This window comes from Scophthalmus maximus, chromosome 16, assembly GCF_022379125.1.
Source record: "Scophthalmus maximus strain ysfricsl-2021 chromosome 16, ASM2237912v1, whole genome shotgun sequence".
NCBI classification, from domain to species: Eukaryota; Metazoa; Chordata; class Actinopteri; order Pleuronectiformes; family Scophthalmidae; genus Scophthalmus; species Scophthalmus maximus.
Genome location: NC_061530.1, coordinates 1,212,393 through 1,225,783, shown reverse-complemented (window position 1 = coordinate 1,225,783; position 13,391 = coordinate 1,212,393). Strand labels below are relative to the sequence as shown.

General features: G+C 39.7%; 1 protein-coding gene across 1 annotated transcript; it reads right to left on the bottom strand.

Moving 5' to 3' along the window:
* Positions 1-1,209: 1,209 nt before the first annotated feature.
* LOC118287137 (ADP-ribosyl cyclase/cyclic ADP-ribose hydrolase 1-like) lies at positions 1,210-11,640 on the bottom strand. The gene is made up of 8 exons (XM_035611985.2): positions 11,346-11,640; positions 10,486-10,612; positions 10,245-10,380; positions 7,258-7,340; positions 5,761-5,834; positions 2,603-2,689; positions 2,399-2,482; positions 1,210-2,312 (listed from the first exon to the last, which is right to left on the bottom strand). The coding sequence occupies exons 1-8, from the start codon at positions 11,516-11,518 to the stop codon at positions 2,255-2,257; spliced, it is 822 nt and encodes a 273-aa protein (XP_035467878.1). The 5' UTR covers positions 11,519-11,640; the 3' UTR covers positions 1,210-2,254.
* Positions 11,641-13,391: the final 1,751 nt, after the last annotated feature.

The window sequence follows — 13,391 nt, the reverse complement described above, 5'->3', positions numbered from 1 at the left end:
AAGACCTTTGAACGGCTGCTGCTCCATATCCTCAGACCCCAGGTCCACCACGCACAAGATTCACTGCAGTTTGGATACCAGGAGAAGGTGGGTGTGGAGGATGCCATCCTCTACCTGCTCCATAGGGCCTACTCTCATCTGGACAAGGAGAGCGGCGCTGTGAGAATCGCGTTTTTTGACTTCTCCAGCACCTTCAACACAATCCAACCGCTCCTGCTGAGAGACAAGCTGACAGCGATGAGGGCGGACCCACTCCTGGTGACATGGATTGCGGACTATCTCACGGAGAGACCACAGTACTTCAGACTAAAGGGCTGTACGTGGTCAGCAGCACCGGATCACCGCAGGGGACCGTGCTCTCTCCTGTCCTCTTCACCTTGTATACATCTGACTTCCAGTATAACTCAGGGCTCTGCCACATTCAGAAATACTCGGATGACACTGCGATAGTTGGCTGTATCAAGGATGGACAGGAGGGGGAGTACAGGAGCCTGGTCGAGGACTTCGTGAGGTGGTGCAGGTCCAACCATCTGCAGCTGAACACCTCCAAGACCAAGGAGATGGTGGTGGACTTCAGAAGGAAGAAACCACATCTCCAACCCGTGTCCATCGTGGGGGTCGATGTGGAGGTGGTCAGGACATAGACTGGACAGCAAATATGGACGCTCTACACAGGAAAGGGCAGAGCCTTCTGTACTTCCTGAGAAGGCTGGGGTCCTTCAACATCTGCAAAAAATTGTTGCAGATGTTTTACCAGTCTGTGGTGGCCAGCGTCCTCTTTTATGCTGTGGTCTGCTGGGGAGGGAGCAGCAAGAGGAGAGATGCTGGTCGACTGGACAGACTGGTGAGGAGAGCTGGCTCAATGGTGGGCACAGAGCTGGACTCTCTGCTGACAGTGGCAGAAAAAAGGACCCTGGACAAACTGCTGTCAATACTGGACAACGCCAACCACCCACTGCACAACACCTTCACCAGGCAGAGGAATGTGTTCAGTGGCCGACTGCTGTCCCAGTCTAGCTCCACCAACAGACTGAAAAACTCTTTCGTCCCCCTGGCCATCAGACTGTACAACAGCTCCTAGTAAAGGCAGGGAGAACAATAGAAAAGGACAATTTATTTCAACCTTCATTTGCACATCCATTTTCCTGTTTTGCACTGTCATAAGCTAGTTTTTATAGTTATAGTTCAATATTTAATTTAATTTTGTATTTTTATTTTATGTAGGATTGATGTATGTTTAATGTATGTATGTTTGTAAATGCTGCTGGATGCCTGAATTTCCCTCGGGATAAATAAAGTATCTACTAAACTAAACTAAACTAAACTAGCTCATGCAATGAGTAGTAATTGTAAAACTTATTTATTTTCTTATTTAATTCATGGATCATATATACCGCTGCTGTCCACGTGAAAGTCTAGGATACATGTTGTTTATGCTCTATTTACGTGTTTTGGCATTATAGAAGTGGATGAATCAATGCACCTCTCTTTTCTCCAAGTCTGACTTTTCCCCTATACATCCTTGATGGCCCTGCCCCAAGAGGGAGGTCAGAAGAACGGTGATAGGCAGGTGACTGGACAGAAGTGACCAATCAACAGAGGGGCGCATCAGTCACTGATCCCGCCTCCAAAGTTTTATACACGTGTGTGGTTTGTACGTGCGCGAGTTTGAAACTAAATAAACGTGTTTTGAGTCTAGAGTGAAGCTCCACAGCTGCAGCAGTCTGCAGCCAGACCCTCTTGCTGCTGACATGAAACAAAGCATTGACCGATGTCTGGCTCAATAAAGCGGATCCCGATCACTTAAAAATGCCTTGATCGGCCCTGATACCCATTGTTGGGATCAGATTGGGACATCCCTTAAAGTTAGCCTTGCATGATTAGGGTATACACATGGTATGCGACACCCTTCCAATGCTTTTCAGTTTACATTTACTTAAAAATATGATTATATTACGATTAATAATATGATTAAATATTATCATTACAGCTGAAGGTCGGAGTGAGGAGTGTCAGTTGAACATAAATAGGAGGGGAGCAATGGTTCTTTACCCTACAGTACATGATACAAGTCCTTTAGATTTGCTACAAAGCTTCCCTATCACACTTTAATATATTGTGAAAAAATATATTGATTAACATTTTACGTAAAACAACACATTTCACATTAGGTCAAACTGGCCCACATGTATTTAAAAAAAACACAAAATCTTGATTATTGTTTTGTCTTGTGCGACATTAGAAGCGGACATTTTCACCAACAGGCACCACATGGTTTCTCTGGATCAGAGCTGCAATCCAGGACCTGAGATCTACAAAAAGAGGCAGAATAACAGAGTAAACATACAGTACAAGAGGCATATGGTCCCCTTGTCTTCCACACGCATGCTGTACTTACTCAGCCACTTCTGTGCAGTTATATTTAATTCCGTCATCCAGTTCTTCCTGTAAGTTCCTTAAAGATGCATTTGTACAGTTTGTCCTGAGAAGAAGAAATGCACAAATGGTCCAAAAAAAGGATTTTTTCAAAAAATTTACCACATGCAAAATTTCATATACTTATTACATTAAAAATGAACAGAAGAAAATGTCCTCATCTTACACAGCATTCTTCCGTGTGACCAGAACAACATTCAGGCTTTCCACCCTCATGGAATTAAACCTCTTCACTTCGATGCTTGCAAAAGTACTGACAGCAAAAAAAGAGCACAATTTAGAGGAATGGCATGAATTAAACAGGAGATTGCACATGGACTGCAGAAAAGCTTTGCAAAAAAAACCTTCAACATGCATAATACAGTACATTCCATGGCCATAGTAGGACACAAACAAGCGAAGTAGTAAAAATGACAAAAAAAGATAATAAAAGCAGTCTTCAGATGCATTTCTACAGCTACATCTACTCTAGCAATCTGAGCGATCTGGCCAAAAGATCATATGACGATCTTTTTGGGATAGAATCATAATCCACGATTTTAATCATGATTTTTCTCTCCATCTATTCTAGGCAATCCAAAACTCTGCCATTGCCACACGGAGCAGCCGGTCTGTCTCTGTCTGTGCTGCTTGTGTTGGGCAGTGAGAGCTGGCCCCGCCCCCTGCACAGGACAGGCTCTGACACAGATTCACAGAACTCTCCTCAGGACTGGGAATAGCAAATTTCATCATAGACGAATGCATTAATTTCTTCAAAACTGTTAGCAGCACCGATAACGTCGAAGCTTATCCATACTATGGTCCTTCATAATTTAGCCCCAGGGCCTGTTTAATAGCGGGTTTCCCTACCCATCCCTAATCGCTAGTCGAGGAACATAAAATGTTACATATAACAACAATGAAATGTTCTATAAAATACCGTAATTACACTGCTTCCTCTCTCAATTACAAAATGAATATCTGTTGGTGTTAATGAATGCACGCACAGTTTTCTGTTACATGACTGACATTGCTCAACCCTCAACCTAAACATAGCTTTGACTCAATTGAAAGCCTAAATCTTAGCCTCATACACCCAAGCTGGAAATGCCAAAAAATTGTTGTAATAGTAGTTGTATATTGTCCACCTGGACCTTACTCTGAAATTTTATCTGAATTTTCAGACTTTTTTATCTGAGTTAGTGCTTAGCACAAATAGTAATTATAGTGGGTGATTTCAACATTAATGTAGATGTTCCCAACGACAGCTTTAGTTCTGCTTTTATTTCACTAATAGACTAGATTGGTTTTATTCAATGTAAATAAACCCACTCACTGTTTTAATCACACCCTTGACATTGTTCTGACATACGGCATAGAAATTGAAAATCTAATACTATTTCCTCAAAACCCTCTGTCAGATCACTTCTGAGTTACATTTGAATTATCAATTATTAACTACACTGAATTTGGGGAAAAGTTCTATTACAGCAGGTGTATTACAGAAAACTCTGTAAGTAAATTCAAGGAAATCATTCCATGTAAAGGTAGTGCAGCAACAGGACCCAAACACAGAGTGCAATGAAAAATTCTAATTGTAATAAATGGAGAAGAAAACAAAGCAGGGAACATGGCACGGTACTGACGAATAACAGGAATAGACAATCAGGGACTGGAACAGGTTGCAAAACAGGACAGGTAACAAACAGTGATCAAACTGGATGAACTGACAAAGAGGACTGGGAGCACAGAGAGTAAATACACACAAGGTGGGCAGGGCAAATTGAACACAGACGGAACACTTTAGGAACAGGTGCAGACAAGAAGCAGATTGTCTACTCTTTCATGGTTTACTATAGAGATGCTTACTTACAGAAAAATACAAACGAGATCCAACAATAATGAAATGGTTTCTTTTCATGGACCAACATTCGGGTGGCGCTTTTCCTTTAATGCTGGAAGTCGAGTTGTGGCCAATCAGGAAGTTTTATGCATGTGACTGTGCCATAATTTCCCAAACTTCTCAGTTTTTGCCCATCCATACTCTAATGCTTTTCAGACTAAGACAGAGCAAGCAGCATTTCCAAACTTCTACATTGTAGGCTCTTCGATGTAGCCTACATGAGACTAGAAAGATTGTGGCAAAGCTGTCCAGCGGGTGGCAGGAATAGCAAGTGACAAGTTGTTTGATTTACAGCAAAGGCAAAGAACCAGTTACCTCCTCCATCACGCTTACAATACATTTCCCTGCAGTAAGTCGGCTAATGAAGTTGGAAACGGATAACATTTACATGGGTAAGTACTCATGACAATAATTAAACAGCTAAGAATAAAGCACCACAGTCATCAATAGCTAAAAAAAAAAATTTAAGTTAAAAATATCAAATTGTGCAAAGAAAATCACTGTTTTTTCCCTACAAGCAATGTGAACATTTACAATAACAGGTCAATGCGTAAGATTGTCCTGGTGTTTGGTTTAAGTGACGTACTGATTTTGGCTTTCTGTGCTATAGTTTACCAATCTAGAATGGCATTCATTAGCACACATACCTACAACAAGGCCCCACAGTCCCCTTGAATTCAAGGGGATCTTTTTTTGCCAGATTTTTTTTTATGGTAACCCTTTCAGAAGTTTTTGTGTAATTCTGCTGACAAACAAACAAATAAACAAACATAACCTCCTTGGCAGAGGTAATTATATGTTGCAAAGGAATGAAAATGCAGAGTATTGGGATCTTATTGAAGTGTTGCTACTAAGTCCGACTTGTGTAATCTTTACAGTAATTTACACTATCTTATACTGCAATTGCATTATAAGCGTCCTTGATCATGAGAACATTAACTGTAAATGCACAGGGAACACGGCTAATGCATCCAGCCTACAAACCGGACAGTAAACAGTATTATTGCTCAGATGTTCAGTGTCACCGATGGAACACATAAAAGTGTCCAGTGGTAAAATAACAAAAAGCAAGACTCAGTGATGGCATCACTCCAGAGAGTGGTATTTGAGACCTCTGGAACTAGTTGTCAAAGTTACTGAATCTATATATTTCATTAAGAAAATAATAGGGATTCTGACGATCTCTAAACATCCTCGCCTGCAGAGTGAGACTCTCACATTCCTGACAGCGACATCGACTGGGTTTTAAGACAGTGTCTATGGGCGGTGCTTCTTCAAGGGAACACCGACTTAACCACAAACAAAAACAGCTCGCAGATTTGAAATCCAGCGTAAATTACCATGGCAACATGGCTTACCTATCCAACTTTCGTAACTTTCCACCTCATGAAGTTACCCTGATAAGCTGGTAACCTTGCTTCGTAGTACAGGCCTCAGCTTACCTTGTGGGGCTAAACGGTGTGGTAATGGATCCGTTTAGCATCGCTGTGACATCACCACAGGCAACATCTGCAAACTACACACATGATGAGGATGTTAAATAAAAATATCCTTTAGCCTTGGACCACAAAACACATTTCCTCTTGGACATTTATCATGAAGTGTGAGGTTAAGATGTGAGGTGAGTTGTTAGAGTTTGCAAGTAGGTAGATCTTTCTTTTTCAGCAGCTCATCTGGTTACAGGTCTGTCTTAAAGCTGGTCTTTATTCCTCCTGTTCATACAGATCATTACAAGGCCTCTTCCTAATGTGCCTCCAATGTAAGTGATAGTCTAAAGATAAAACAGTATGAGGCATATGCAGGCTAAGTTACATAGAAATTGTTTAAGTATTTAAGTACAAAATATCCTGCAGCACAGCAAATAATTGTATTTTGTTCAAAAGCATTTTAGGAGAAAGCTATGTTTCGGTTTTGTATTACTACTGCCCTTGCTCGTACAGTATAAAGAATCTGGTCAGATTTCGCTCATGTTAACTGTTTAGCTGCTGTGATTTGATAGTGCTTATGTGAATTTTAGAGATCTCCTGTGAATTAGTGGGTTGCTGCTGCTGTTCACTCAAGAATGCTCAGCAATGTGGCTCCATGGAGACAAACACAAGGCCCCATTGATGAGGAACCAGGCTGTGGGCTTCTCTTTTCTCCTCTTCATAATATATAATGGGTGAAAATCAACAAAGAGGAATTTCGTAAAAAAAATGTTGTTTTTTCATAACTTAATTCAAAAAGTTAAACTTTCATATATACTGGATTCATTACATGTAAAGTGACACATTTCAAGCATTTTCTTGTTTTAATTTAGATTATTAGGGCTATCAGCTCATGGAAATAAAATATCCAGTATCTCAAAATATTAGAATATTTCCAAAAAGATAAATTCCTTTGATAATGGCCTTCAGCTCATCTGTATTCTGGGGTCGGGTATTTCTCATCTTCCTCTTGACAGCACCCAGTTAGATTCTCTACGGAGTTCAGGTCAGGCGAGTTGGCTGGCCAATCAAGCACATTAATATCATGGTCAGCAAACCTTTTAGTAGTAGTTTTGATCTGGGCAGGTGCTAAGTCTTACTGGAAAAGGAAATCAGAATCTCCATAGAGCTTGTCAGCTTTCGGGAGCATGAAGTGTTTAAATTTTATTTGATATCGCACATGACTACATTGCACATTATTGTACATAGTATATTTAGTATTGTAAACAGTTTTAATTATTGTTATATTTTTTGGCATAGTATTTTTATTTCATGCTTGATGCTTCTAACATATCAGTTTACGAGTCTGGGACATATAACATATTAACTCTCTTAAAAAACGGACTATTCTACTTTTTGAGATGCACACACAGGAGAGATTTACTGCGCCTCATGTTCCACATACAGTATATACTTAACTACTGCTTGATACTGGGACTTAATTTTACAGGTTCATTCTTGATGATAACTTACAGCAGTTGAGGCTCCGTTCCAAAATGAGCGAACAGGGTTTTTCTCACAATCTTTCCAACCTGGGCAGCCACTTGAGAATGTTTCTAAAACAAAACACACATTGAAATCTTTATTGCCATTTCAGTGTCTCTGGTATTAGATTGCCTGGGTGAGCTGCTCAAATAAACTATACGGGAATCTCAGGAAGTCACATTTTCACACTCAAACAGAAAAAACGGGTAAACATAAAATATGCATCCGGGTCATGGTTACACACAAGAACGTTGAATCTGGAGCAACTGGACTTAGGTTAGATTGGTTGTAGTTTCTATAAGACATTTAACCTCTCATCTAAGTGGCTTCTCCAGTCTTGGTGAAACCCAGCTATTTAACCTCTGTGGAGTGTGGGCAGTGCTTGTTGATGCTCCAGACTAATTAATGTGCAAGGCTACATGGACAGTGATAAGTGATAAGGCTGATCAAGTTCCGGTCAATCACAGTTACAGAAGTCACACTGAAGTTAAGTCTGGAAGATGACTCAGAAAAGAGCCTCTGGAGGACAGTCTGGAAAGAAATTCTTGAGTTGATTTCTAAGCTGACAGATAGTGTTATTCCCATTGAAGATGGATTATGTTTATTGCACATACATAAGGGGTTGGAGAAATAATAATTTCTTAGATGAATTGTGATTCTCTTTTTTAAACTATTATGTCTCGATTCAGAAAAAAATTCTAATCGGAATTTTACTACTCAATTTTGAACATTAAGACACAACTTAACATCACAGAGCTTCAGACTGTATGGCGGACCGCTGCAAGCGAATGAGGCCCGTAACGTATGTCCCTCTGACGTCCGCTAAGTTCCTTACAGGTGAACGCCATGGACGTAGAGACCATGCGCGTTGCGTGCAAGCGATCAAAATGATTCGGCCAGGAGATACACCAGCATTCCAGGCAGCAGTGTCTTTTCCATTGCTGGGGATATAGTTCACATTTACACGGGAGCACTGCTCTTGTTCCAGCATCCATCAGCTAAGGACCTTTGCTATGTTGCATTTCGATCATGCATTGTCAAGATTTATCTGTGCCCTATTTTGTTCATTTTTTGTTTATTATTTTACCACATATTCCACAGAAAGCACCATTTCTGTATGAGAGCTGTTACAAAATGTATTTTTTTTTTTGGAAAGCTGTTTTTAATTTTGGTAGGTTTGGTTATTTTGTCTCAGGGATGTTATGCTCATTACCCATAACAGAAAGAGAACAATTTATTTATTTGTTTATAGCAGCTTTTTATTTATTTTTTTAAGATTAGAAAAATTTTAAGTCTTTTTTTAAATTGTATTTACCACAAGGATGCTGCTACAGGCACACCTTTACACTTTTGTTGTTGTTGTTTTTTGCTGGGAAATATATTGGCAAATATTACCTTCCAGTGGACATATACCTTCCATTGATTGTTATTAATTAAAATATAATGGAAAGAAATGTATCTGTTTATTTTAATTATTGATCAAATCAAAATGATAAATGATAAAAAAAACAATGTATAGAAATAAAAATATTTGATGCATCGAGAATCGTTTTATATCGAATCGTAGCCCTCTGAATGAGAATTGTATCACAAGGTGCCTAAAGATTCCCACCCCTAACATATATCCTGAAGGTTTTCCAGAGAATGCAAGAAAACGCAAATCCATTAAATTCTGTCTGTTACAAGCCAAATGGGTAATTGCTTTAAAATGGAAGGATATTAACAGACCAAATACAAGCCAATGGATTAAAGAGATGATTTGGAATTAGAAAAACTGACTTGCATAGTAAGGAGTACAGGATGTGGACACCTTTCCTTGGAGTTCGTTTGTTTTTAGTCTATAATTTGTATCTCTGCTAGAGCAACATGGTTGATTTTAGGAGGTGAGAATAGGATGACTGAACTGTATACATTTATTAAGTTAGTAAGTTTTTATTATTTATTCATATATTATCATTTTATTTAATATTTTTTATTGTGATAATCATTTATTTTATTTTTACATTTCTTCAACCAATTATGTTCATAATTCTGCATGTACAGAAATGCATCATTTATTACATTTACTGATGTATCTGTTAAGTGCCTTCTTTTTTATTGTTATTGTTTTTTATGTAGTTTTGTCTATCCATATGTTTGAAAAGCCAATAAAAAAAAGAAAAGGAAAAAGAGCCTCTGGAGTCAATGTTGTAAGTCAGCAGCTTAAACAGATACTAATGTTGGATGAGAGATGAAACGTCTTCAAGAAGCTACAACCAAATCCAGTTGGTCCTGTTTTAATACCCTTGAGGGTAAACGCATAGGTTGCACAGTTAAACATTGAACATTTATGCATGAAAAGAAATTAATAAAATAAGATATGGTGTATATTAAATTTCTGTATCATATGACGAATAATGATACCTGGAGCCGTCTGACATTTAGCGGCTAGGATTGTTTGCTCTTTGCTAAAAGCCACTTAGTTTAGCATAGCTGAAAGGCTCGAAAATGTAACTCACAGCCCCTCCAAAAATTGTTAATTTAATCTAGATGTGTTTTCTGTCTGCCTTGTCGTCACTGTGAGGTTCCCAGACAAGCAAGCAAGACTCCAGGAAGTGACTGTGTCCTGTTAAACTAGCTAGTGCTCTGCTAACCAGCTGCTGGCATCTTTTGTATCTCATCGCCCGCTGTGCGTCTGGAGCTTTGGCGAGATGGACGAGCTTGGAGGCAAGACTAAGCAAAGAGGTTTATGATCCGTCAATGCGGGAGCACAGAGATTCCCAGATGTAAAAAAAACTGAGCATAATTCATGGCCTTGTTGAGACACCATAAGAGCATCTTTATAAGTGAAGCAGAAACTATGTTCATTGCTTTCAAATGGCATAGTCTAAAACTTGAATTCTAAAACGTGTCTAAATGTCAATGCAATCTGTTATGCTTGATGAATGGCTCAATCCGAGCTGGAAGTCAAATATTCGTTGCCTGAGGGGTCTTACCACTGCTGCCCTTCTTTCCACACCAGGTCAGACCATCCAAGACAGATCCCAGCAGAGTGTCCTCCAGGGTGAGGAAACAATCTCTGTTCTCAGTGAAATCATGGACCACATCCTTTGTTTTGCTCCAGAACATCATCTAACACCCCCACCAAAAATGAGTTAATATCACACTATTGAAAACAGATCATTTTTCATTATGAAAGACGTCTGCTCAGAATTGGTAAAGTGTGAACATGTTTACTCTGTTGCATGCGGGTTTGAAGGGGGCTTCAGCAAAGAGAGGGTCATAGGCTTCCATGGGAACATTACAAGGGTCCCGCCCTACATGGGCTTGTTCGAATGCAACCCATATCTTTTGACAGTCATACCTGAAAAATAAATGACACTTCTGCTTAGTCTCATGAATGTAGATCAAGAGTAGGACTAACTCGGCGCAGGTTGCCAAGATAACATGTTAATTATCCTCATCTAACAAGTTTATCTATTATTTAATGAAAGGGACACTGAATATCCACCCCTTCATGTAACAACGCGGGGTCAGGGCTTCGTACCTGACACACACTAATTCATATATATGTGTGTGTGTGTATATATATATATATATATATATATATATAATCTGAAACTTTATGGAACTAATGAGATTATTGGTGCTTCTAGTAACAGAGGATAATGTAGGGTTCCAGCACTTCATTCTTAATACCTTTAAATCCACAGTTGCATGTAAGGTCTCTGACATGAAATTGACAATATAATAATTTTTGTCCCTATAAATGGTTGATTATATCAGTTTTCTATCTTCTATTAAAAAATCCCTGACCACTCTTATATCGGTGCAGTGTGACATTGGTCTCCAATTAGAACATCGTGAAATTTGTCTCTGCAAATGTAAACTAAACCATTCTCCTGTTTGAAATGCAAAAAAAATTGTAATAATAATAATGAAATGAAATAGAGGCAAGGTGTGTCTGTGAGCTCAAAAAAATAATAACAGTGATAAATGTGTGCACATCTGTCGGGTGCTCAACATGCTGACCGAGTATTGAGTGCAAACTTTTCCCCATGAGATTGTGAACATGAATTAAAAAAAGAAAAACTTACCCTTGGAATTTCTCACACCTGGCAATAAAAGTTCGTTTGAGATTGTCAGCTTTCTGACTGAGTGTCAGCGCCAACACAACGACCACAACGATAAGGAGAAGGACAGTGGCGATACTCATTATGACACAGCTCCTCCTTCTCCTCCGCGGAGGTCTGACGTCTCCGTGCTCCATTTCAAAGTTCTCTCGGCGAAGTGAAGACCCCTGCGCGTCTGGAAGCCGCTCTGGGGACTTGTTGACAGTGAACTGCGCTCGCGAACGGACGCCTATTTGTGGAGCAACACCGTGCGCGCCTGTGCGCGGGCTCGTAGCCAAATTGGCCCCATTCCAAGAATCTTTACCCCCTGGCGACGCTGTAGGGGGCGTGTGTCGGTCCGACTGATGCAGCTTCAAAGAGGGCTGTAGTCATCAGAACATGTTGACATGTTTACTGGAAGGGAGACATGGGCACGAGGAATCTGTGAAAGTCCTTGCAACTATTTTCAAGAATGGAAATGAATTGAGAAGAAAAATTTACAGTGTCCAAAGCACAACAGCTTTTGGAAAAAACAAGTGAATTGGGATTGGTCCTTGACCGGATTTTAAAATTTAACACTGATTTCCAAGAGTTTACTGGTGTTGAAAGTAGTGTGCAGATGAGTAACCTTGACAGATTCCAAGTGCACTTTTCAGAAGCACCCCATCTTCAAACTGTCCCAAGAGAAGTCTGTCAAACTCTGACTTGGTGGAAAAGCATGGATTGTAAGAACAGTATATGAACGTGAAATGTTTATGTATTATTTTTGTATCTTTTAAGAGTGGTTATACAAATAAGCCCACTTGTCATGATTGGACTATTTTAAGAATGTACAGCATAGGTGCTTTGAATGTAATTGTGAATGTTGTAAGAGTATGAATTGCAATGGGGGGATAAAGTAGACGTTCTCATTTGCTTGATACAGAGCACATTTTTTGTTGACAGTTGCTTTAAATCACACATTTGACTGTGGAGACTTTGGAGATGAGACTTCGCAATATCCGTCGGAAGTTAGAGGAAGGTCAGTGCCCTTACAGTAGACACAAGAGGAGCCGAGATGTTAATGAGATGTCAAGTTCTGTGCAGGACGAAGGGGACAGCAGTCAGAGAGTTCATCAACCTGATGAAAAGGCTGTGGCCCTCTGCAGAAAACATTTCCTCAATCAAATCAGCGATGCACAAAACCTTCACCTGGCGCAGATCGTGGATATCCAAACATTCACCCACTATGGAGGAAATCTTGCAAGAGTATCCACACTTCTTGGATATACCAACACTGGTGGGTGTCTTTTTGTACCCCTTGCTATGTAGATTCAAGCAATTAAAAACAAGCCATTCTTTTTGTGCCATTATTGACAAATGCATTGATGAGGTTTATTTATATAATGTGTCTCTGTCCACTGCAACCACCCAGCTTGATACAGAGTTTGGTAAAATGCATGAAGGAAAGGGGGACCTGTTCCTAAGGCGGTGGGAGGCCAGCATCATGCCAAAGCTGAAAGCTGTTGCTGCCAGCGAGAAGGGTGATGTTGCATCTCTTGTTGAAGGGATGGAAGACCAGAGTGATGGTATGTACTAAATGTTGCATCTAATTTCTTCAATTTTGCCACAAAATAGTTTAATATGCTTGTTTACCTCTCTTCTTAGCCAACCCCCGTTTTTTGTTTGCAGATGAGAATTGCTACATGATGTTGGTCATCCTTACTCATCTCCTTCCACCAATTGCAGCAAGCCGCTGTAGCATCAAGTCTGCGATTAAGCGACTTGTTGATTTTGTATGTTTGATGGGAATCTTGAGTTAATGTTGATAATCCTCGACAGGGTGTCTGCAGGTCCTTAAAATGTCTTGAATTAAATTTAATGAATATTAGGCCTTAAAAGTCATTGAATAGTCCACATTTTTGATGTGATAAATTGTTAAACTTATTTAAGGAGAGTAATACACACATTACATTGATGCAAGGCTATCAGAAAGCAGTGTCAACAAAAGAAAAGCTTAGACCTGCACACATACTCCAAGCCACATAAGTT